This window comes from Halichoerus grypus, chromosome 6 (assembly GCF_964656455.1).
Source record: "Halichoerus grypus chromosome 6, mHalGry1.hap1.1, whole genome shotgun sequence".
Classification (NCBI taxonomy): domain Eukaryota; kingdom Metazoa; phylum Chordata; class Mammalia; order Carnivora; family Phocidae; genus Halichoerus; species Halichoerus grypus.
In genome coordinates, this window is record NC_135717.1 from 6,396,726 (window position 1) to 6,418,687 (window position 21,962).

General features: G+C 47.2%; 2 protein-coding genes across 9 annotated transcripts in view; both read left to right on the top strand.

Moving 5' to 3' along the window:
• The first annotated feature begins 379 nt into the window (after positions 1 to 379).
• Positions 380 to 11,590, top strand: LOC118518210 (uncharacterized). Of its 8 annotated transcripts, XM_078074385.1 has the most exons (6): positions 380 to 520; positions 665 to 957; positions 4,411 to 4,567; positions 8,205 to 8,389; positions 8,502 to 8,576; positions 9,993 to 11,590. In XM_078074385.1, exons 5-6 carry the CDS (start codon positions 8,549 to 8,551, stop codon positions 10,973 to 10,975), a joined length of 1,011 nt encoding a protein of 336 aa, XP_077930511.1. In that variant the 5' UTR covers positions 380 to 520; positions 665 to 957; positions 4,411 to 4,567; positions 8,205 to 8,389; positions 8,502 to 8,548; the 3' UTR covers positions 10,976 to 11,590. The 8 variants fall into 8 exon arrangements, with proteins under 8 accessions (XP_077930511.1, XP_077930506.1, XP_077930512.1 ...); XM_078074380.1 differs by having other exon boundaries at positions 665 to 1,030; positions 8,205 to 8,576; XM_078074386.1 differs by lacking the exon at positions 8,502 to 8,576.
• Positions 382 to 21,962, top strand: part of TMEM225B (transmembrane protein 225B) — a 30,034-nt gene continuing 8,453 nt past the window's right edge. The window contains exons 1-4 of the mRNA XM_036064823.2: positions 382 to 520; positions 17,666 to 17,798; positions 19,478 to 19,556; positions 21,113 to 21,323. Coding sequence (XP_035920716.1) covers positions 19,545 to 19,556; positions 21,113 to 21,323 — 223 coding nt within the window. The 5' untranslated portion in view covers positions 382 to 520; positions 17,666 to 17,798; positions 19,478 to 19,544. The remainder of the gene's footprint in view (positions 521 to 17,665; positions 17,799 to 19,477; positions 19,557 to 21,112; positions 21,324 to 21,962) is intronic.

Sequence of the window (21,962 nt, forward strand, 5' to 3'; positions counted from 1 at the left end):
GAGAGGAGACCTCCGAGCTGCCTAGACGGGACCCGGAAGTGCGCGCCGGGGAGCCCGAGTTTCCAGTCGTGCCCGGGGACCGAGGGCGCCGCCGCTGCGGAGCGGCTGCGCGAGTGAGTATCAGGGCCCCGGACTGGGGGCTGCGGGTCCGCCCTGCCGCGGGGGACAGAAGCGCGGGCTGAGGCGGGGGGTGGGGGGGGCTCGGGCCCCGGTGGCGTGGGGTTGGGGCCGCAGGCCTGACCGCGCCCCCGCGCCGGGGCCCACCCAGCCCGGGGACAGTGAAGTGGGAGCCTCTCCTGGAAAAGCTTCACCTGCCGTTTCCCCTACATCTGCCGTCTTCTCCCTCCCTTTCCCGCAGTGACTGCCCGTCCGTTGTGCCGCGCTCTGAAGAAATTTTAGAGGAGGTCTTGTCTTTGGAGCAGCACTGGGGATTGGATCCAGCCCATGGAGGAGCTGCCTGAGCAGATAACCCCGGAGGCCCTGTCCCCATCCTCCAAGCAGGAGCCCCGAAAGAGCAAGGGTGAGGAGCTGACCTAGCTGGCTTTCTTTGTCTAAACTTTGTCCTTCCAGCCGCGGCCTCGGATCAGATGGACACGATTAACTTTACACTTAGAATTGTCCTGGTGAAAAACTACTTTTCTTTTTTCTTTTTTTTTTTTTTTAGCCCCAAGGCTCTATTACATGTAAATAAAGCCTGTAACGAACGTTTCCTCTCGACTGTGTGGAGCAGACCCGCAGCACAGTAGTACCCTAGCACTGAGTCTGGGAGGATCTGTCATTCCAGCACCTGCCAACTGGCTTGGCCTTTGGAGAAGCTCAGTAAATGTGTGAATAAATAAATGAATGAACTCAGCCAAGACTGCCCCATACCTCAAGTACCAGGAAAAGAGCGGGCTCCTCCACTCATCCTACCCAGGCTCTCCTTCATCCTTAGGGAAGATACATTTACCACCCCAGGTATAAACTCCAAGCTGGTGCCTTGCCTGTGAAGTACAGTAGATAAGCCAGCCACCTGCTGATGGAAAATGAGGTTAAACTATTAGTATCAACGTTTTTTCCTTAAGTATCAACATTTTTGTTTCAGTCTGCCATCCCACCATTATGTATGTCTGGCCCCTAAAAAAATGGACTTGGATTATTTAATTGGGTGACAAAGGCTTAGATAATCCACATCATGGACTCTGAGATGGCTTATATTTGGGGAGATTTTCTTTTACACATTTGTGTGTAAAAACTATGTTTTCAGACTAATTTTTAAGTTGACAGGTATTTATTGAGCTGTTAGTATGAGGTGTTGAGACTAAGTTGAAAGAAAACCTAACCCCTACTCACCCACAAACTTAAGAGTTGAGTTGGAATAGTTACCTGTGAGAGGCTCTGGACAGTAAAGTATGTAGAAGTTTATAAGAGGAGATCCCTGTGAACTGGGTTTTGGCCCAGGAAGTCTTAGAAAGTCACAAGTTTGGCCTTGAAAGAACTTAGAGTAAGAAAGGAATCAAGTTGGCCTTTCTTTCTTTCAACAATACTATTGTTATATTTATTTAGAGAGAGCGAGTGAGCCAGTGGAGGGGCAGAGGGAGAGGGAGAGAATCCTAAGCAGGCTCCCTGCCCAGCGAGGAACCCGGCATGGGGCTCGATCTCATGACCCTGAGATCATGACCTGAGCTGAAATCAAGAGTCGGACGCTTATCTGACCAAGCCACCCAGGTGCCCCACAAAGGAGTCAAGTTTTAAATGAGAGGGGATAGATGCTTACCATAGGCTCCCAGTTGCTAGTCTTTCTAAAAGGCCAAGTGCCTGTACTCACCTTCCTAAAACACTCACTTACTCATGTTGGTTCACAGTGCCCACTGCATTCAGCCCATACTCCATAACCTGGCATCCAGGGTCCTCGGCAGTGTGGCCTCAACCCACCTTGAAAGTCTTTCCTTAGTGTGCCCCAAAACAAACCAGCAAGACTGGTGTGTCTGCACAAAGTAATGCCAAAGACCCTGCACTCTCCACCGTTGTGTCTTTGTGTCCTTTTTCTCATACATTACTGTCCCCTATATTCTCTGCCTATCCAAACACTACACATCCCAACATCCTGCACAGGGCAGCCTCCTAGGTGAAATTTCTGAAACAGACTTGGACTGTGAGGAAGGAAACAAACAGATGCAAGAGACATTTACACGAAAACCCGAGGACTTGGTGGTTGATTGAGCATTAGGGGGAAATTGGGTACAATCGCCCTTGTTCCCTTCACTGTCCTACCTCTTAAAAAAAAATCACTAGTTGCTATTGCTTTTGTAACGCAGGGCACTGCTTCTGCTCCATCAGAACTGATGATATCCAAGTTGCCAATGGCTTAGCTAATGAAGCCACTGGACACATTTTTTTCAGCTTTAATTTTTTGACCCCTTCCTATTTTTTGTTGATGTGATCACTCTTCCTCGTACCTCTTGTTCTTTGGTTTTGGAAGCATCGTTTTCTTCTGGTCTTCATCTTGCCTTCTCCGGGCCTTCCCCACTCCTGTTTCTCCATCTGTTTTTAAACATTAATTTTTCCCCAAGACCATTCTTAACCCTCTTTTTTTCACTCCTGTGGGTGATCCTATCCCGTTCCAGGACTTCTCTTAACCGCTATCTGCTGCTCTTGCCGCCATCTGGGTCCTGAAAACTAGATGTTCATGGGTGTACTTCGGAGCTCCTTATTTTCTGTCAGGCCCACACCTCCCTACCTTCCAGTGACTGCCTTGGTTAATTTTATTTTTTTTATTTTTATTTTTTTAAAAGATTTTATTTATTTATTTGACAGAGAGAGACACAGCGAGAGAGGAAACACAAGCAGGGGGAGTAGGAGTGGGAGAAGCAGGCTTCCCCGCAGAGCAGGGAGCCCGATGCGGGGCTCGATCCCAGGACTCTGGGATCATGACCTGAGCCGAAGGCAGACACTTAACGACTGAGCCACCCAGGCGCCCCTGCCTTGGTTAATTTTAGTAACTGATTTTCCCAAGCTAGAAAACTTGGATTTGTACTCTACTATTCTCCTTCCCTCCGTATTCAGTCAGCCACCAAATCTGTCAGTTTCTCTTCAGAGAGGCCTTATTCTGTTGCCTATGATTGCCATTTCCTCATTTTAGACCCATTCTAGTTATCTTGGATTGTTGACACATCCCTATGCTATTGGTCATGTACCCTACTCTAGGCTATCCTCCATTCTGCTGCCAGAATGAATTTCCCTAGGAACAAATTTGATCATGTCAGTCTCTGTCCAAAGCCCTGGGTGTGGTATATATGCCTCTTCATATCTGGCTCTGCTCTATTTTTCTTTTTCTTTTTTTTTTTTTGAGAGAACTAGAAAGTGCGAGCAGAGGCAGGGGCAGAGGGAGAGAATCCCAAGCAGACTCCATGCTCAGCGAAGAGCCCGATGTGGGGCTCAATCTCAGGACCCCAAGATCATGACCTGAGCCGAAATCGAGAGTCGGACACTCGATTGATTTAGCCACCCAGGTGCCCCGTCTGGCTGTACTCTATTTTTCTGCTATATCTCCTGCTTCCTGCCCACATGGGGCATACATTTCACTCACATGGAGTTTTTGTTTTTGTGTTTGTTTGTTTGTTTGTTTGTTTCCTATTCCTTGAACTTAGTGTTCCCTTCTATGTTGCTGAGCCTTAGCAGATGTGATTACTTTTGTCTGGAATACTCTTCACCTTGTTGATCCTGATCATAGTTCAAGATCCAGCTCAACGTCATTTTTTTTTTTTTTTAATGTATTATTTTTTTTAAAGATTTTATTTATTTGAGAGAGAGAATGAGAGAGAGAGAGAGAGAGAGCACATGAGAGGGGGGAGGGTCAGAGGGAGAAGCAGACTCCCCGCTGAGCAGGGAGCCCGATGCGGGACTTGATCCCGGGACTCCAGGATCATGACCTGAGCCGAAGGCAGTCGCTCAACCAACTGAGCCACCCAGGCGCCCTCAACGTCATTCTTTGAGGCTACCATCTCCAGGTCACCTAGGTAGGGGTTGTCCTTCCTAATTGCGCTTCGAAGCACCATTATAATCCCTCTACCGGTATCTGGCGCGTAGTAGATGGTATGTACGTTTCCTGATTGGTTAAATCAGTTTGTTTGTTAAATCAATGTATTTGTTTCCTAGGGCTTCTGTAACGAATTACCACAACTTCATAGCTTAATACAGCGGAACTGTATTCTCTCAGTTTTGGAAGCTAGAGTCCACGAGGGCTGTGCTACCTCTGAAACCTCTAGGGAAGAATCCCTCCTTGGCTGTTCCCAGCTTCTGGTGGTCCCCAGCAATCCTTGGTGCTCCTTGGCTTAAGGCTGCCTCACTTAGTCGGTGTCTCCATTGTCACATGGCCTTCTTTCCTGTGTGTTTCCATGTCTGAATCTTCCTCTCCTTTCTCTTATATAGATGGCAGTCATTGGATTTAGGACCCACCCTAATCCATTATGACCTCATCTTAACTCTGCAAAGACTCTGCTTCCAAACAAGGTCATATTCTGAGGTTCCAGGTGGACATGAATTAGTGGGGGTGGGGCAGGGAAACGACACCGTTGGACCCAGTACAGTAAGTATTGCTCATTTCTTCTGCTGTTAGAAGTAAATATACTTGGGATCCCACGGCTTTGTAGTTAAACAAACTTGAAGAACTGCATAGATTTTTACCCCTTCCCTTTAAATTAGAAGCAGATCAGCGAAGAAACTTTTTTTTAAAACCTTTGTCCACAGGGACACATTTGATTTGCTTATTTCAGGGGGCAACTGCTCTCTTCTAGGGCTTCTCGAGCTCTGTCTCAGAGCAGCCACTGTCTGCTGAGGCATTCCAGAGGGTCCTGCTCTCTACCAGAGTTTGAATCCACGTTTTTGATATTTTTTCTGTAAGTGGCTCTGACCCATGAGGAGATATACCTCTCTGAATTCTATTTGAGCCTCAGTCCTGAAGACTTTTTATAAATGGTCTATTTGGGACCCTCAGTGACTTACAGATTCTTCTCTTGATAGCTGGAAAATGATCAGGAGCATTTTGAAGCACCAAATGTGCGCAGGGTTCTTTACATAGCACTGGGCTTGGAGACAAAGAAATGGAAGACATCTTTTAAAATAGAGATGCTTTCAGCATAAATTGAAGGGAACACACACACAACTAAAAATACTTCTGAGGAGAGGCCCAAAGACAATGTGGTTAAATGCCATGAAGGAGACAGGAAGCGAATGCTTTAGAGATTTAAAGGAGAGCTCAGTTCCAGCTGGGATTAGAGTGGGGTTAGGTTTCAGGAAGGAGGCTGCCTTGAGCTGGGTCTGGAAGGTTGAATAGGATTTTGATAGGTGGAAGAGAAGTACATGTGTGGGGATATACATGTTCAGGAAACTGTTCACATTGACTGGAGTATAGAGAAGATGTGATAGAAGATGAGTCTGTGAGGCAGAGTGGAGTAAGACTGTGCGAAAGGAATGCCAGGCAAAGAGCTTAGCTTTTGTTTGGCAGATATTGAAGTATGTTACGTTAGCTTTTCTTAATAGGTGGCTAGCCGGTGAGCGTTGTATATCAAGGGAGAGAATCTGATTTGTTGAGTGTGGTATTGGAGGTGAGGTGATTAGGATCTGACTTTAGGACGTTCCTAGTGATAATAGGAAGGTAGGGACAAAAACCAAGAAGTGTGTTGTAGGTAGAAGCAATAGTACTTGTTTACTGAGTGGATGTGGGGGCAGAGAAAGGAGTCACTGCTCGTTGTCACCCCTTCCCTTTTTATTTTGAAAAATGCTAAAGCTACCGGAGAGTTGCAAGAACAGTATAACAAATACTCATATGCCAGAAGGAGGAGCACGTTTGAGACATACTGATCTCAAGAGACTGGTATGAGAGCCACGTAGAAATGTCTTTTTAGATTACTGAAGATGCTGTAGCCTGTTATAAATATCGCCCATTTCAGGAGATGGGGACACAATCCCTCCAGCTACTCAACCCAGAGAGAAAACTTTATTCTCTCATATTCATACCCATCAATCAGTAATCTTGTCCACACGACCATCAACATTTTTTTCCAGAATCCCAGTACTTCTTACCACCTCTGCCACCATCTTGGTCCAGGGTGCTATCATCCCTCACCTGGATTATTGCAGTAGCCTCCTGGCTGGTTGTCCTGCCTCTGCCATTGCCTCCCTATTGTCTCTTCCCAACATAGCCGGCAGCGTGATCCTGTTAAAATGTCAGGTTTTGGGCGCCTGGGTGGCTCAGTTGGTTAAGCGACTGCCTTCGGCTCAGGTCATGATCCTGGAGTCCCGGGATCGAGTCCCACATCGGGCTCCCTGCTCGGCGGGGAGTCTGCTTCTCCCTCTGCTCTCTTCCCTCTCGTGCTCTCTGTCTCTCATTCTCTCTCTCAAATAAATAAATAAAATCTTTAAAAAAAAAAAATAATAGGGGCGCCTGGGTGGCTCAGTCGTTAAGCGTCTGCCTTCAGCTCAGGTCATGGTCCCAGGGTCCTGGGATCGAGCCCCACATCAGGCTCCCTGCTCAGCTCAGAGAAGCCTGCTTCTTCCTCTAGCTCTGCCCCTGCTTGTGTTCCCTCTCTCACATTCTCTCTCTGTGTCAAATAAATAAAATAAAATCTTTAAAAAAAAAAAATAATAATAATAATAAAAATAAAATGTCAGGTTTTGTCTTCCTCTGGTCATAAGCCTCCCATAGCTTCCTATCTCACTCAGTAAAACCATACCTCTTACAGTAGCCTATCGGGTCCTATGTTCTCTGATTACCTTTTTACGTCTCTGAACTCATTTCTTATTATTCTTCCCCTTGCTCATTGCGTTCCAGTCATACTTGCCTCTTTGAACACCCAGGGCCTTTGCAGTTGCTAATTCTTCTGTGTGTAATGCTCTTTCCCAGAAACCTTATCTCCTTCAAGTCTTTGCTTCAGTGTCATTTTCTTAGTCCTTCTTTGACCATGGGGTGTAAAATCGCAACCCTTCTGCCCACCCCCTCCCTCTGACACTCTACGCCTTCTTCCTTGCCTTTGTCTCTGTACCACTGTGTCAGCTAGTAGAATGTAATTTACGAGGTTTCTTGTCCAGCTCCCTTACTATAATGGAAGATCTTAGAGGGTGGAGTTTTTGCCTGTTTACCCCCTGATGTATCTCAGCACTTGGAACTGTACCTCACATGTTGTTGGTGCTCAGTAAGATAAATGTGAATGAGTCAAGTGTCACAGGACTGGTAAAGAGAAGGATCCAAGAGTTACAGGAGAAGGATCACCTTCAGCTTAATGGAGAAAGTGATACTGAGCAGGGCCTGAGAGCTGTAGGATTTACATTCTAAGATGTCGGGCAGGCTGTCAGTTCTCTGTCAGTGGGCCATATAAAAGGCTCGTCCTCTAGAACACTTAAGCCTTCAGAAGTTGGGAGAGAACAAATAGCGTGGTCCAACAGAAAGGAGAAGAGGCTTCGTGTAAGGGAGGAGATGGGAATGAGGCTGGAAAGACAGGGGCCAGGTCAGAAAAATGTAGAAGAAACCTTCATTTTAATATTTGCCCAAGCCAACCACAGAAGGCACGTCTCTTGCTTCATAAAGTATTCCAAATCCAAGTCCAAATGGAGGCATTCCCAGGCTATGGATCTTTCAATTTTTTTTTAAAGATTTTATTTATTTTAGAGAGAGAGAGCAGGGGGAGGGGCAGAGGGAGAGAGAGAATACCAGACTCCAAGCTGAGTGTAGAACCCGACGGAGGGCTCAATCTCACGACCCCGAGATCATGACCTGAGCCGAAACCAAGAGTTGGAAGCTTACCTGACTGTGCCACCCAGGTGCCCCTGATCTTTTACTTTCTGAAGGGCTTCTAAGTTTAGGTGCCCCCAGGCTTGGGGGACAGATGTGGCAGATTTAGGAAGCTCTTGAGTTGTGCTGTCCAGTAGGGTAGCACCAGCCACATGTATTAATTAAATTGAAATTAATTAAAATTAAATACAATTAAAAGTTCAGCTGCTCAGTTGCACTGGCCACATTTCCAGTGCTCAGTAGCCACATGTGGTCATTAGCTACTGTATTGGACACTGCAGACGTGGACCAGCTGTATAACCACAGAAAGGACTGTCGGACTGTGCATAGTGAGTGACTCGAATTTATAGTACCAGTTCATTGTATCTTGCTAAAAAGAATTGGCTGCATAGCTAATATTTAGACTTGATTGATGCCTTTATCACTTTTTTTTTAGGTACCTAACTTTTTAGACCTAGTTGGTGTTCTCCAACTGTTTGCAATTTGTGTGACATATAAGAGAAACAGTTAAACACATGTACAAGCGGATGTAAAACACTAAGCCAGTAATCACTCACACCTGATAGAATGGTTGTCGCCTAAAAGACAAGAAGTAACACGTGTTGGCGAAAATGTAAACTGGTGAGCTACCAATAGAACTACGTAAGATCTGTCAATTCCACTTCTGAGTATTTATCTGAAGGAAATGAAAGCACTGTCTCAAAAGATATCTGCACCCCTATGTTCATTGCAGCATTATGTACTGTAGCCAAGACATGGAAACAGCCTAAGTGTCCATCGATGGATGAGTGGATAAAGCAGATGTGGTGTACGTACAAATATACGTGAATATACACAGTGGAATGTTGTACAGCTGTAAAAAGAGGGAAATCCTGCCATTTTCGACAACACGGATGGACCTTGAGGGCATTACACTAAGTGAAATAAATCAGACAAAGACAAATACTGTGTGATCTCACTTATATGTGGAATCAAAAAAAAAAAAAGCAACTCAGGCACAGAAAACAGACTGGTGGTTGCCAGACATGGGGGGGTGGGAGTAGGGGAATTGGATGAAGGGGGTCAAAATGTAGAAACTTCCAGTTATAAGATAAATAATGTACAACCTGGCAATTATAGCTGATAATGCCGTATTGTGTGTTTCAAAGTTACTAAGAGAGAAAATCTTAAAAATTCTTATCACAAGGAAAAAATTGTTAAAAACGCAATATCTAAACTGAACATACAGAGGATGAGGACATATTTAGAGGTGGTGAACAGGTGTAAATATGGTTCTGTGATAAGATATCACAGACAATTATTAAATTCCTTAAAGAAAATGACCATTGACAAATAAAATCAAGGCTGTTTATTGTGTTAGGCTTTCACTGCTGCTGGAAATGCTGCATTGGCTATTTCTCAGCAGCCCCTCCTTTCATAAAGATCCGTCTTAGCAGAGGGCCTACTTTCTCTAATAATATCATTGCAAAACAACCTCTCTAGCGTTAGTAAGCCGTATTTCAGTTAAGAGGAGAAATATATTAAACAGGAGATGTTTTTCTATCCTGTCTCCCTTGAATGCAGGGTACAGGATTTGTTTTTGTATATTCTCTTAGAGTCGAAATTGACTTGGGAATATTTCTCTGTACCCTGTGCTTCATATTGTAAATAACTTTTCCTCCTCCCCCTCTTCCTTTATCAAATCTTCCCCACTTGCAGTATTTCTAAAAGATGCGTATGAGGTCTGAGTGTGTCTGTGTTCACGAGTGAGCATGTGAACATCTGAGTGTAGAGAGAGATACTCTGGTGAGGAAGGTGTTGGTCTCTGATTACATGAAGGGAGTCTTCTCTGTTACCTCAGGGATGTTCATGTGGCCAGGGTGCTATGTGGGCAGAACCTCTGGGGGGAGGTTCTCCTCTTTATTCAGTCCCTGCCCCTCCCCACACATAGCTCCCAGCATCTCCCTTCTAAAGTTCTGAGATGACTCCACTTCCCTCAAACTCTGCTTCCCTTTTCTGCTAATCCCAGTATGTCTGTCTGGTTAGCTACTTCATATATAAACCTGAATTTTAGTTTCCCCACCACTTTCTCCAAATCTGTTCAACTTGTATCCATCTTTTCCCTATATTGCAAGGCCATTTTTCATACTTTTTTGAACCAAATACTTCTGGGATACTCTGATCATCCTGTTCCCCACCAGGAGTTTTTCTTGTTACATTTTACCTTTTTTATATTTTCTGTCAGATGGTGAGACCTGGACTGAGGATCAATTAATTATAAAGCAGAAAACTCTTGAAGTAGGGCTGCAACTACACGAAGGAGATGAATGTGAACAAAACAAAAGGGGCTCTGTGAATATGGACAAAGCTTTTGTAACAGCACAAACTCTATCCAACAGCCACAAATTCTTAATTGAAGAGAAATTCCAAATGTGTAATATTTGTGGAAAATTACTCAGATGGAATGCATACCTTATTCAGCATGAAAGGATCCATACACAAGAGAAACCTTATGAGTGTCATGAATGTGGAAAAGCTTTTGGCCATAGTTCGAACCTTATTCAGCATCAAAGAATACATACTGAAGAGAAACGCTATGAATGTAGTCACTGTGGGAAAACCTTCCAGCACAGCTCACGTCTTATCCAGCATCAGATAATTCATACAGGAGAGCTGCCTTATATGTGTAATGAATGTGGGAAAGCTTTTGGTCGGAGCTCAAGTCTTGTTCGACACCAGAGAATCCACATGAGGGAGAAACTCTATGCGTGTAGTGAGTGTGGGAAGGCCTTCAGCCAGAGCTCAAATCTAATAGAACACCAGCGAGTTCACACCAAAGAGAGACCATATGAGGGCAATGACTGTGGGGAAACTTACAGTCGTAACTCGCACCTCATTGAACACCAGAGAGTCCACACAGGGGAGACTCCTTATGATTGCAGCAAGTGTGGGAAATCTTTTAGTAGGAGTTCACTTCTTATTAAACACCACAGGATTCACACTGGAGAGAGACCCTATGAATGTTGTGAATGTGGGAAGGCCTTCAGTCGGAACTCTCACCTTATTCAGCACCAGAAAACTCACACTGGAGTAAAGGCTTCTGAATACAAAGAATGTGGGAAAACCTTCAAGTACAGTTCATACCTTTCCAATCATCTGGGAATCCACACAAGAGAGAAACTGAATGAAATGAAGGTGGTAGAGCCTTTGGTCAGAGTTCAGCTCTGATTGAATGTCAGAGAGCTTGCAATTGGGGAGAAACCCTTTGGGTTTTGTGAGGGTGGACGGCCTTCAGTGCTGGTTCAACTCTTATTAAAACCTGAAAATCCAGATAGTAGACAAAACTCATTGGTGTGTTCAATACACAAAAACCTTTAGATGGAGTTTAAGCATCAGCAGATTCACTTTGGAGGAGAGTGTGTCAGAGAGGGGCGTGAAAGGGACATAATGCAGCATGACCAAGGTGATGGCTAAGCGGAAACTTCAGTTAGCACTATTGCTTATTTGATGTTGAAGATCTGCATCAGAGGGAGATTCTGTGGTTTGCTTTCCAAATCTTCATAGTTGTCCTCTGAAAATGGAATGAGTTAAGTCCATCCCAGGGAAGAAAGAATCAGGGAATTCTGGATTCAGACTTGTAGGTCAAGAAAGCAGCAGGGTGACCTTTGAACCCAGTAACTCTCCTTCTATCTCATCTATTCCATTTGTTGTAACTATTAATGGAAGTGGCTCTTTGGTCTTAGACCAGCATTTCGCCCCTCAGTGTTCTGCAGACTATTGAATCTCTTTTTGTTTTATATGACATAAATGAACTTAATAAACGGGCAGATTTTCTAGACCAAACAGTCTCTCAGTATGACATGTTACGGGCTTTGTTATGTGTCAACTAGGCTGAACTGCATTTGCCATAATTCCCTTTCCTGTATTTTTTGGTTCTTGTGGCCTAGAGGGAGATTCTTAGGAGACCAGGAAGGCGGAAGAAAAGCAGCAGTTACTATATTTTGTGGCTCATTCATGTTGTTGCTAATCTGCTGACTCTGCTCACTAGGGAGACACAGCAGCTGGGCCTGCAACTGGTCTACCTTCCCCTGGATCCTCCTCTGCCTTTGCTGGGCTGTGTGTGTGTGTGTGTGTGTCCTCGTAGTTTTATTTCTCTGATTGAATCCTAGTCAAACGCATGCTTACTGTTCTTGTAACAAGTACACAGTTATTTTAAGTTTAGATAGAGAGAAATGGTTAATTTCTGGTTGTTTTTGGAAAAAAAAAAAAAACCTCAATAATTTTTAAGATTTCCTTTGAGAAAAAGCTACGGTTCAAACTCCTTTATAAGAAAAATTACATCATCACCCGAGGCAGAGCTTCATTACTGTGTAATTGTTGAGGAAAACGTTGAATAGCAAAGCAGTTGAATAGTGTGCTACATGATGGATAAAACTTTTTAAAACATTTTTTATTTTTAAGAAATCTCTACACCCAGTGTGGGGTTCAAACTCACGACTCCAAGATCAAGAGTCACACGCTCCACCAGCTAGCTGAGCCAGATAGGCACCCCCATAAAATTAAAAAAAAGAAAAACACCAAACTTTTGAGCACCCATTTACTATGAATATTTTAATCATTAAAAGACATTCCGAAAGTACCTCTACTGGGTAGTATATTGTTAGGTATCTGAGAGAAATTCCTACTTTGTTGTAAATGCACTTTTTTTGCCTTTTTTTTTTTTTTTTTTAAACGCAGGGGTCAAACTCATGACCCTGAGATCAAGACCTGAGCTGAGATCAAGAGTCGGATGCTTAACTGACTGAGCTACCCAGGCTCCCCAAGTAAAGGGTTATTTTTGGTTACAAAAAAATCAGATTATTTTTCCTCCAGTTAGTTTGGGTTAATGATTATGTAAAATATCAGTGAAAATTATACTTACAATGTGGACTCTTAAAGTTGAAAATTGCCTGTCCCGTAGCCCCCAAGCCTGGTCTGGTGCTGTGCACACAGTAGGTATTGAGTGGATGGCTCTGGAATGAATCTGTTTACTAGACACGAAAATCTTCTTGTCTCAGATCTCCTGTCTGCAGTCCTCTACTTTTCTCCCTCTGTAATCGATAAGTGATTATCAGCACTCACTGAGGGTCACCTTGCTCTAAGGACCGCCTTGCCATCTGGACGTCCCGAGTATGGACTCGCAGTCTGTGAGGTCAGGTCTGAGCTCTGAGCCAGTGTGCCTGCTTACTGCACTCGACACACAACCCTCCTTGAGTCCCTCTCCACTCCCTTCACCACAGAAAGGGCCCTTTCCTTCTGTGGGGTCTTGAGAGGCTTCAGGGATGAGGCAGGCTTGACGAGTTGGGGTTGAAGGCTAGGCGGGATTCTGATTGGCAGAGAATAGCAGGGAGGGGCCTGCGGACAAGGCAAGTGTGTGGGGTCACATGCCAGGCTCCAAGGGCAGAGGTGTCTGTGGAGACCAGGAAAGGGGAGAAAAGAGTTTGTCTAGCAGCATCAAAGGCACCGAAGTTGGTGTGTGTTGGAGTGGGGGAGAAGCCTGGCTGGCTCAGTCAGTAGACTCTTGATCTCGGGGTTGTAAGTTCGAGCCCCGTGTTGGGTATAGAGATTAAGTAAAGAAATAAAATGTTTAAAAATAAAACAACCCACTGAAGTGGGGCTCTGGTTCTTTGGGCACAAGTATTACTAGTGGCCAGACAATTGACCAAGCTCTTAGATCTCAGGTAAACACAAGGGCAACCACTCAGCCCAGCTGTTGGCCAGGCCTTTCTCAGTCTTAGTACTGAAAGTCCCACGTCAGGAAATACTCAGTCCTGTGCAAACCAGGATGGCTGGTCACCTGACCCCATAGTAACCCCACCTCCCTGCCCCCTCATGGCTCCTAGCTGCAACAGGACCCAGTAGTGCAGGAATTCCTAACTTAGGTTGCATACTGGAATCACCTGGGGAGCTTTCAAGGTACTGATGCCTCAGTCCCAATCTCAGAGATTTTATGGTGTGGAGTCTGGCCTGGATATTGGGATTTTGCAAGTTCCCAGGTAATTCTAATGTGCACCCAAGGTTGAGAACCTATACAATATACAGGTGCTGAGAGAAAGACACAAAAAGACCGCATAGGATCTGTGGCATAGTCACTAAGGGCTAGCAAGAGGAAGGCGCTGGGAGTGGGGATTGCATCAGGGGCCCTATGTGAAAGTGGAGAGAGGGTGTCCCAGGTGGAAGGAGTTGTGGGAGGGGGCCAGCTATTGGATTCCCTGCGGGCAGTAAGCTCGGTCTGGGGGTGGGTGGGGAGCAGGCACCTGCTCACTTCCCAGTTCTGTTACCTGGTAAAACTACAGTTTGGGTGACTTGGATTTTCCCTTTGGAGCTCTGGCCCAAGGAAGCACAGAGCCTAGGGGAAGTCAGAGCCCCAGCTCATGGGGACTCCACCCCGTTTTCCAGCAGGCAGTTACTCTTCCCTTGCCTGGCCTCTACCCTGGACCTGGGAAAATATGAAAATGCTTCCAGAGGAGGCTATAACCTAAACCTGTTAAAATTTGCAGTCCTAGTCGGGGCTGGCCTGGTAGTCCCTAGCCACGCTGTGTACACAGCCTTGGGACCCCTGAGTGAGAGGCATTTCCTGTGCTCTGCTTAAAGAGGTAGGAGTCTTTGCGCAAAGGGAAGATAGGAGGAGGAAGAGGAATTTGGGCATTGGCACCCAAACGTGACTGCTTTAATCTCACCTCTCATAGGATAAAATTCTACAAGACCCTTCACGTCCCAGCTCTGCCCATTGATTTCTTCAGTCCTCTTGGGGCTACTCCTTCCAGTCATTTTAAAATTCATTGTGTCCTTGAACAAAGTATTTTTCAAATGTAGGTCAAAACAACTAGTGGGTCATGAGATTAATTTATCATAGGGGCGCCTGGGTGGCTCAGTCCTTAAGCGTCTGCCTTCAGCTCAGGTCATGATCCCAGGGTCCTGGGATCGAGCCCCGCATCGGGCTCCCTGCTCAGTGGGGGGCCTGCTACTCCCTCTCCCACTCCCCCTGCTTGTGTTCCCTCTCTCGCTGTGTCTCTCTCTGTCAAATAAATAAATAAAATCTTTAAAAAAAAAAAAAGATTAATTTATCATAGTGAGTTGCAACCAGCACTGAGGGTAAAAGAAAAAAATAGGCAGGACCAGAGTGGGATAGGCATTATTTATGTGCATTGCACATAGCAAAGGTAAGTGAGACTTTTCCATGTGCATGTGCACACGTGTGTGTCATGTATAGTAGTTCCTGCTGTAGAGCGAGTAAAAACTTTTGCACAATGCAGTCCCCCTTTTGGGGATAAGATTCCATCTAAATCCTGCCTCCTTGCAGGTCTTCCTTTGAACTGAATCGTACTCTGCAATCCTTGTAGCATGATATGCTTCTTTTGTGCACTGATCACATTAAAAAAAAAAAGATTTATTCAGTTACCTGTCTCTGTGCTAGATTGCAAGCTCCATGAGGGCAAGGACTGTATGCAGCAAACACCGTATCTGACATTCGAAAAAGCACTCAGATACTGTGTAGCTGAATGTACACCTGAGTTTAGGGTCCAGCTGTATGTGTGTGTGTGTATATATATATATATATATATTTTTTTTAAAGTTTACTTATTTATTTGAGGAGAGAGTGAAAGTGAGAGAACAGGAGTGGGGAGAGAGAAGCAGACTCCCGGCTGAGCAAGGAGGCGACATGGGGCTTGATCCCAGGACCCTGAGATCATGACCTGAGCCAAAGGCAGATGCTTAACTGTCTGAGCCACCCAGGTGCCCCTATATGTTCTTAAACAATAATTTTATCTGAGAGATTTCAATATACCAAAAAGTTGAAAAATAGTATAAATGAACACCCTATATATCCCCTACTCAGATCAATAATTATTATTGTTTTCCCATATCTGCGTTCTATCCATATACTTTTTTTCTGAATTATTTGAAAGTGAGCTTCTCTAAGAGTAAGGTTGTTTTCCTACATAATTGCAACACTATTAACATACCTAAGAAAAAGAATTTAATTCCCTAATACCGTCTAAAATGCAGTCCATATTCAGACTTTTATAGCTATTTTATTTTGAATCGGGGGGAAATAATCAAGGGTCACATTACATTTGGCTTTATGTCCCTTTAGTTTCTTTCTTTCTTTCTTTTTTTTTTTTTTGGTCCCTTTGGTTTCTTTTAATCTAGAGTAGTTCCTCTACTTTTTTTTTTTTTTTAATGACCTTGACTTTTGGAGGAGTCAAGAACAGTTATCCTTTAGTATTTTCCACAAAACTGATTTGTCTGTTTTCCTGTGGTGGTATTTAACTTCCTTCCCAACCCCTGCATTTCCTCTAAACTGGAACAAGGTTTAGTGGCTTAATTAAGCATTTTTAGCAAGAATACCTCACATGTCATGTCTCCATACTGTATCATCTCAGTAGGCAACTGACGTCAAATTATTCTACCCTAAGCAGTGCTGTTTGTTCACCTGTTAAAGGTAGCGACTGCCAGATCTCTCCTATATAAAGGTGTTTTCCCTTTGCAATTAGTGAATTAGTGAGTAATTCTTAGGGATGATAAACTCTAGCACCATGCAAATAATCTTTTCCTCTACAGGCTAATGTTTTTAGCAACCATCCATGATCTTTTGGGCAAGTTCTTAACCTGACACTCAGTTTCTTCATCTGCAATATGAGGATGATAATGCCTGTCATTTGGATTTACTGTGTAATGATATCTAAAGTATTATATAACAGTGCATATGAAAATGCTGTCAGGGTCGGCTGTAATTTTCCCTTCTTCTGAGAACACCATCCCTTTTCCTTTAAGAAAGTTCTTATGTTGCTCCAGATAGGTGATCCAAATTGCTAGCTTCTCAATGACCTAATCCTAACCCCCTAAACCTAACCCTAAACCCTAACCCAACAGCTGACTTAACCTTTTCTGACCAGAGTGGAATGAGCATGTGACCCGAGCTGAGCTTATTAGAATGCTTCCCTGGGAAATCATGGACCAAGTAGGAGTGAGAATAGGGTGAGGAAAACATTCTTTTTCTCCAAGGCGGCTAAATATAGGGATGTGAGTCTGGAAGCGGACTGTTTCCCCCATCACCTGGACAACGAAAGCCAACTGGGTGGAGGAGATTAAAGTCATCTGCCCCAGATCAAGGCAGAAAGTGTTCCAGGGGCGTCTTCCTGGCCTAGCTCTGGTCCTACCGGCTCAGCCAGTAGAGGCCCTCCCTGGTGAGCTTCTACAAATTGGGTCCTGAGCCCGATGACAGATAGAATCTCGGACAGTACAGGGGCCTGTCACATGCCTCTCCCAGGTGATTGGGTAAATCAGTGGTCCCTCCCACCTCATCCCTTCCTGTTGTTTTTGACTATGTCCAGGGCTAGTGGAAAGGTGGGAGGAAGTGCCAGAGGTGGTACTGGCTTTTTAAAATCTTGGGAGTTACAAATGCATTTCCTTGGTGAGGGCAGACTCAAAGCCGGGTGGGGTGTGTGCGTGGGGTTAGGGTTAGGTGGGGACTGGTGGCTTATCCAGCTCCAAGTATGGCCACTCCGGCCCCTACCAGTCTCCCTAAGCTGGAGACCAGTCCTACCTCCACCCAGTGCCCTCTCTTTGAAGATTCTTCCCGCAGTTTAAAACCAGCCCGCGTGGTCAGAGGTGCCGCCAGCAGTCTTAGGGAAGCGCAGAGAAGGGGAGAGGGACGGAGGATGAGGGAGGCCTGAGGGTGATCGGGCCATGCGCAGGACAGGAGCTCCGGAGGCCGCAGGAGTGGGGCCGGGGGGGGGGGGGGGTGAGGGTCTTGGAGAAGGGGAGTGACCTGGCAGCCTCCTGAGAAGTCAGGGGGCTTCTTCCAGGCGCTTATCATTAGACCCTTTCAGCCATCCAACCGGAGGAGTTACTATTATTATTCCCGTTTCACAGATGAGAAAACTGACATCCAGGAAGGACAAGTAACTTACCCAAGGTCACCCTGCTGGTAATGGCAGAGCTGGAATTCGAATTCAGTTCCGCCCGGCTCCCGATCGCTCCCACCCCCACCCCCTTCAGTGCACAGGTGAGCAAGGCCCGCCCCGCGAACAGCCCCGGAGGCCAGGTGCCCCTGGGCCAAGGGCCAGGTGAGCGGAGGGCGTGGCCACAGGGCGGGTGAGTCCCTGCCGGCCTCCGCAGGGCCCCGCGGGCTCCGTGGGCAGACGGCGCATCTTCTCGCTGCGGGCCTGGCCAACGGAAGCTCAGGGCCGTGGGTCCAAGGGGCGGGTGAGGGGCTGCCCCGCCGCATGGGGGCCCTCCTGAAGGGAAGTCCTGCCCAGGAGACCCCAACGGTGCCCAAGGAGGGAGGGGAGGCCACCGGGGAGGGAGGGGTGGGGTGGCTACACGGAGAGGGGGGCGTGGAGAGGGCCCCCAACCCCCCACCTCCAGGCCACACAGAACCCTACGGGCTGTTGGGACTCACTGCGGGGTGGGGGCGGATCGTCAGATCTGGGTCCATTTTGGGGTCTGGAAAATGTCCCCGTGGTTTTGGGGCCAGAGAAGGGCCGAGGAGGCTTGTCAGCAGGAAGGATCCTCTGACCAAACCGGGGTCAGTTTGCTGCCCAAGTTGCCCCGAATCACTGGTGGGAAAGGGAATGAGGCTCCCCGCGGCCCTGACAGGTACCCCCACCATTCCAACCCAGAAGTACTTTCTGTCGCCCACCTCTTTCAACCCCCAGTACAGTTCCCTGCTGAGCCGGGGGCTGCGCGGGGCCTTGGGAGGGGACAGGGCTGCATCCAGGCTGCTGCAGGGTGGCTCAGGGACTCTTCCAGAGGGAACCCGGACTGAGGAAGCTCCCCCAGGCCCGTGGTGGCTCCCCGCGGTCCAGGCTCCACGAGCGAGCGAGCAACTCTTTTACTTTCCTGGGTCTTTTTAAATAATAATTAAGACAGTGTGATAGTTGCTGACAGTTGTTTTTGTTTTGTTTTGAATGCTTTTTTTTTTTTTTTTAAGATTTTATTTATTTGTCAGAGAGAGAACGAGCGAGCACAAGCAGGGGGAGAAGCAGGCTGAGGGAGAAGCAGACTCCCTGCTAAGCAGGGAGCCCCATGCACGACTCTATCCCAGGACCCCGGGATCAGAGGATTAACTGACTGAGCACCCAGGCGTCCCTGTTTTGAATGCTTTTGGCAAAATAAAAAGTTTTGTCAATTCTACCCCTCCCCCCCATTCACTCTCCCTTTCTCACACATGCAAATGAGCATACCTAGTAGGAAGAATTCACAGATTCCACTAAATTCCTGACTTGAGAGTCACCAAACTGAATTCCTGGCCTGAGGCCTGAAGTGAGAGGGAAGGTAACCATGTGGGATTCTGGTCCTTGCCCCAGCGCTGACCGACTATGGGATCCTGGACCAGTGGTGGGTCTTTTGTCTCCTGTTCTCCATTTCAACAGTACAAAGGGATCTGCAGATTCCCTATTGTATTAACATGGCTAGGGTCCTTTGAGTCTGGCCTAGATCAGTGCATCCCCCAAGTTGTATATCCATGGGGCACAGTCATCCAATCCCCGTGCTAAGGGCTGTTCCAAAAGGCTGGCAAGGTCCTCTTCGATGGAGAGCTGCGGGGTGGGGAGGGGCAGAGGAGGGGGATAACGACAGACAGGAGGTGGTGCGCTGGGGTGCACCTGGCCCTGAAGTCACCCAGGCAGGGGGGAGGAAAGCATTGTACCCAGTGACCTGTTTATATGTCTTTCTCCCCCATAGTTACCAAGAGCCTGCGAGTTCCTGTCTTTTTTCATCCCTGAATCGCTGCTGCTGTCCTGAGCTGGGCATGGGGCGTCCAGTAAGTGTGGAGGGAATGACGGACAGTGGCTGGTGGCTGGGAGGGCTGCATGTGGTTTACGGGGCCAAGCTGAGCTTTACAGGGAAGGCAGGGCACCCCCAGGGAAGGAAGGCCTGCGTGGAGGCCGGAGGTGCTTGGAAAGGAGACCTGTGGGCATCAGGCAGGAAGGGTGGGGGCTTGGGGACTTCCCGGGAGGAAGGCCAATGAGATGGAGGCGTGGTGAGAGACAGAGAGAGGCCAGTGCAAGCTCCAGGCCAGTATATGGTGACGGATCATGGCCAAAATGGGGGAAAACACGAAAGCCAGTTTTAGACAAGTTGAGGTTGTGGGAGGACAAACAGGGGCGCAGACCAGCCGCTCGCTGACAGTGTCTAGCGAACTCCGTCCCATCCGGAGCATGGGGGTCAGGATGGAGCCATGACTCCTACCAGAGAGTTTTAGAGCCAGGACTGCTCTTGGGGCCGACCGACTCCATCATTTTATTTTATTTTATTTATTTTATTTTATTTTATTTTATTTTTAAAGATTTTATTTATTTATTTGAGAGAGAGAGAATGAGAGAGAGCACATGAGAAGGGGGAGGGTCAGACGGAGAAGCAGACTCCCTACCAAGCAGGGAGCCCGATGCGGGACTTGATCCAGGGACTCCAGGATCATGACCTGAGCCGAAGGCAGTCGCTTAACCAACTGAGCCACCCAGGCGCCCCTCCATCATTTTAGGGCAAAGGAAACTGAGGCCTGGCAGTTGAGGTGACTTATCAGTGTGGCCTGGAGGGTGGAGGGAAGATCTAAGGGGAGCCTTAGACAGAGGGAAGGATTATTCAGGTGGGAAGAAGGGAAGCTAGTGACAGGAAGGAGGTGAAAGCCCATGAGGATGTTTGCAAACCAGTCTGACAGCACTCAGAGATGAATAGCTGTTAATGTGTTTATAAACAGTGGATCTGGGAGGGGGGTTGCAAGAGTGCACCCACACTCTGCCCTCTGCGGGTCCCACAACCTCAGAGGCACTCCCTGCCCCAGCTGCAGTGAGGGGGTCTGCCTCGGGACCGAGAGAGGCCACAATGCCTGGGCATGAGCACAGATGTTTGCACAGGGTGTGGACCAGAGAGAGCAGCCCACTCCCTCTGAGGGCCTCGTCTTCTACACTTCAGACCCCGGCCTAATTACCACCGCCGGGGTCATCCTGAAATCCCCAGGGCTATTGGCCGTTAGCTGCCGGTGGAGCACAGTGCCGAGGGTCTTTGTAGGTGGGGTGATTGTTAACAGAATCCAGCGGTGAGAACTTTAGGGTTGGCGGAGGTTTGGGGATGGCCTAGTCCAACCTAAACCTCATTTTATTGAGGCTGAAATCGGGGCTCAGAGAAGGGACCCTACTTGCCCAAGATACCCCGGTGACTTAGCAGCAGAAAATGTCATGCATTTTTTAGGTCTGCTGAAGAGGTCTGTAAGGTTGTAAAGTTTATCCACGCAGAGAAATCAACATTTCCCGAGGCTCACGTATGGGCTAACATTTCTGCGGGCGTCATCTCCTTGCCCCTCCCTTTTCCCTTGAACAGGTGATGCTGACTTTAGAGGACAAGGACGTGAAGGGATTCACATGGGCCGTAGCCCCTGCCTTGACCTCCTTGGGCTACCTGCTCATACTGCTGGTCTCCATCTTTCCCTTCTGGGTACGGCTTGTAAACGAGGAGTCCCATGAGGTGTTTTTCAGTGGCCTGTTTGAGAACTGCTTCCATATCAAATGCTGGAAGCCTCGACCCTTATCAGGTAAGGAGGGATGGAGGCAGGGACAGGACAGGGGTAGATGGGGCCAGCGTAGGGGCTTGGGTGACAGAGGACTGGATGGAGTCAGAGAGGACAGAATTTAATAAGCCCATAAGGGCATTTTCTGAGTCTCTGCTCTGAGGTTAGCTGAATGTATGTGGCTAGCAAAAGGTTAATAGTATCACGTTGACCACCAGGGTCAGCAGCAAATGTGTCAGCAACAAAGTTTCTTTCTGGGGTAGGAGTGGCTCCACCTAGGATGGAGGGGTGGGGGTCTTGCCCTACTGTGTGAGGGCCTGCCACCTCTCAGGGCTGCTGTTAGCTCCCCAACATGGGACCTTTTTGTGTGGGCACAGCTCCCAGCTGGGGAACAGCCTTGTTAGTAGAGTGCAGGCTGGATTTCAGCCCCCGCTTGTCCCCTCTGCCAAACACCTGTCCAACTCTGGGTGGCAGCTCTGCAGATAAGGTACTTAGGCCCGAGTACCGCGTTTTCAAGGGAATGCACACGAATATGAGCTCAATGGACTGTGGACACACCTGAGGCCGTGTTTTACAAGGGACTTGGGAAGGTCAGGAGGATGTCTGTCTTGGAAAAGAGGTGAGCCTCTTTGGGGAAGAGCCCTTAGGGGCTCTCTCCTGGTA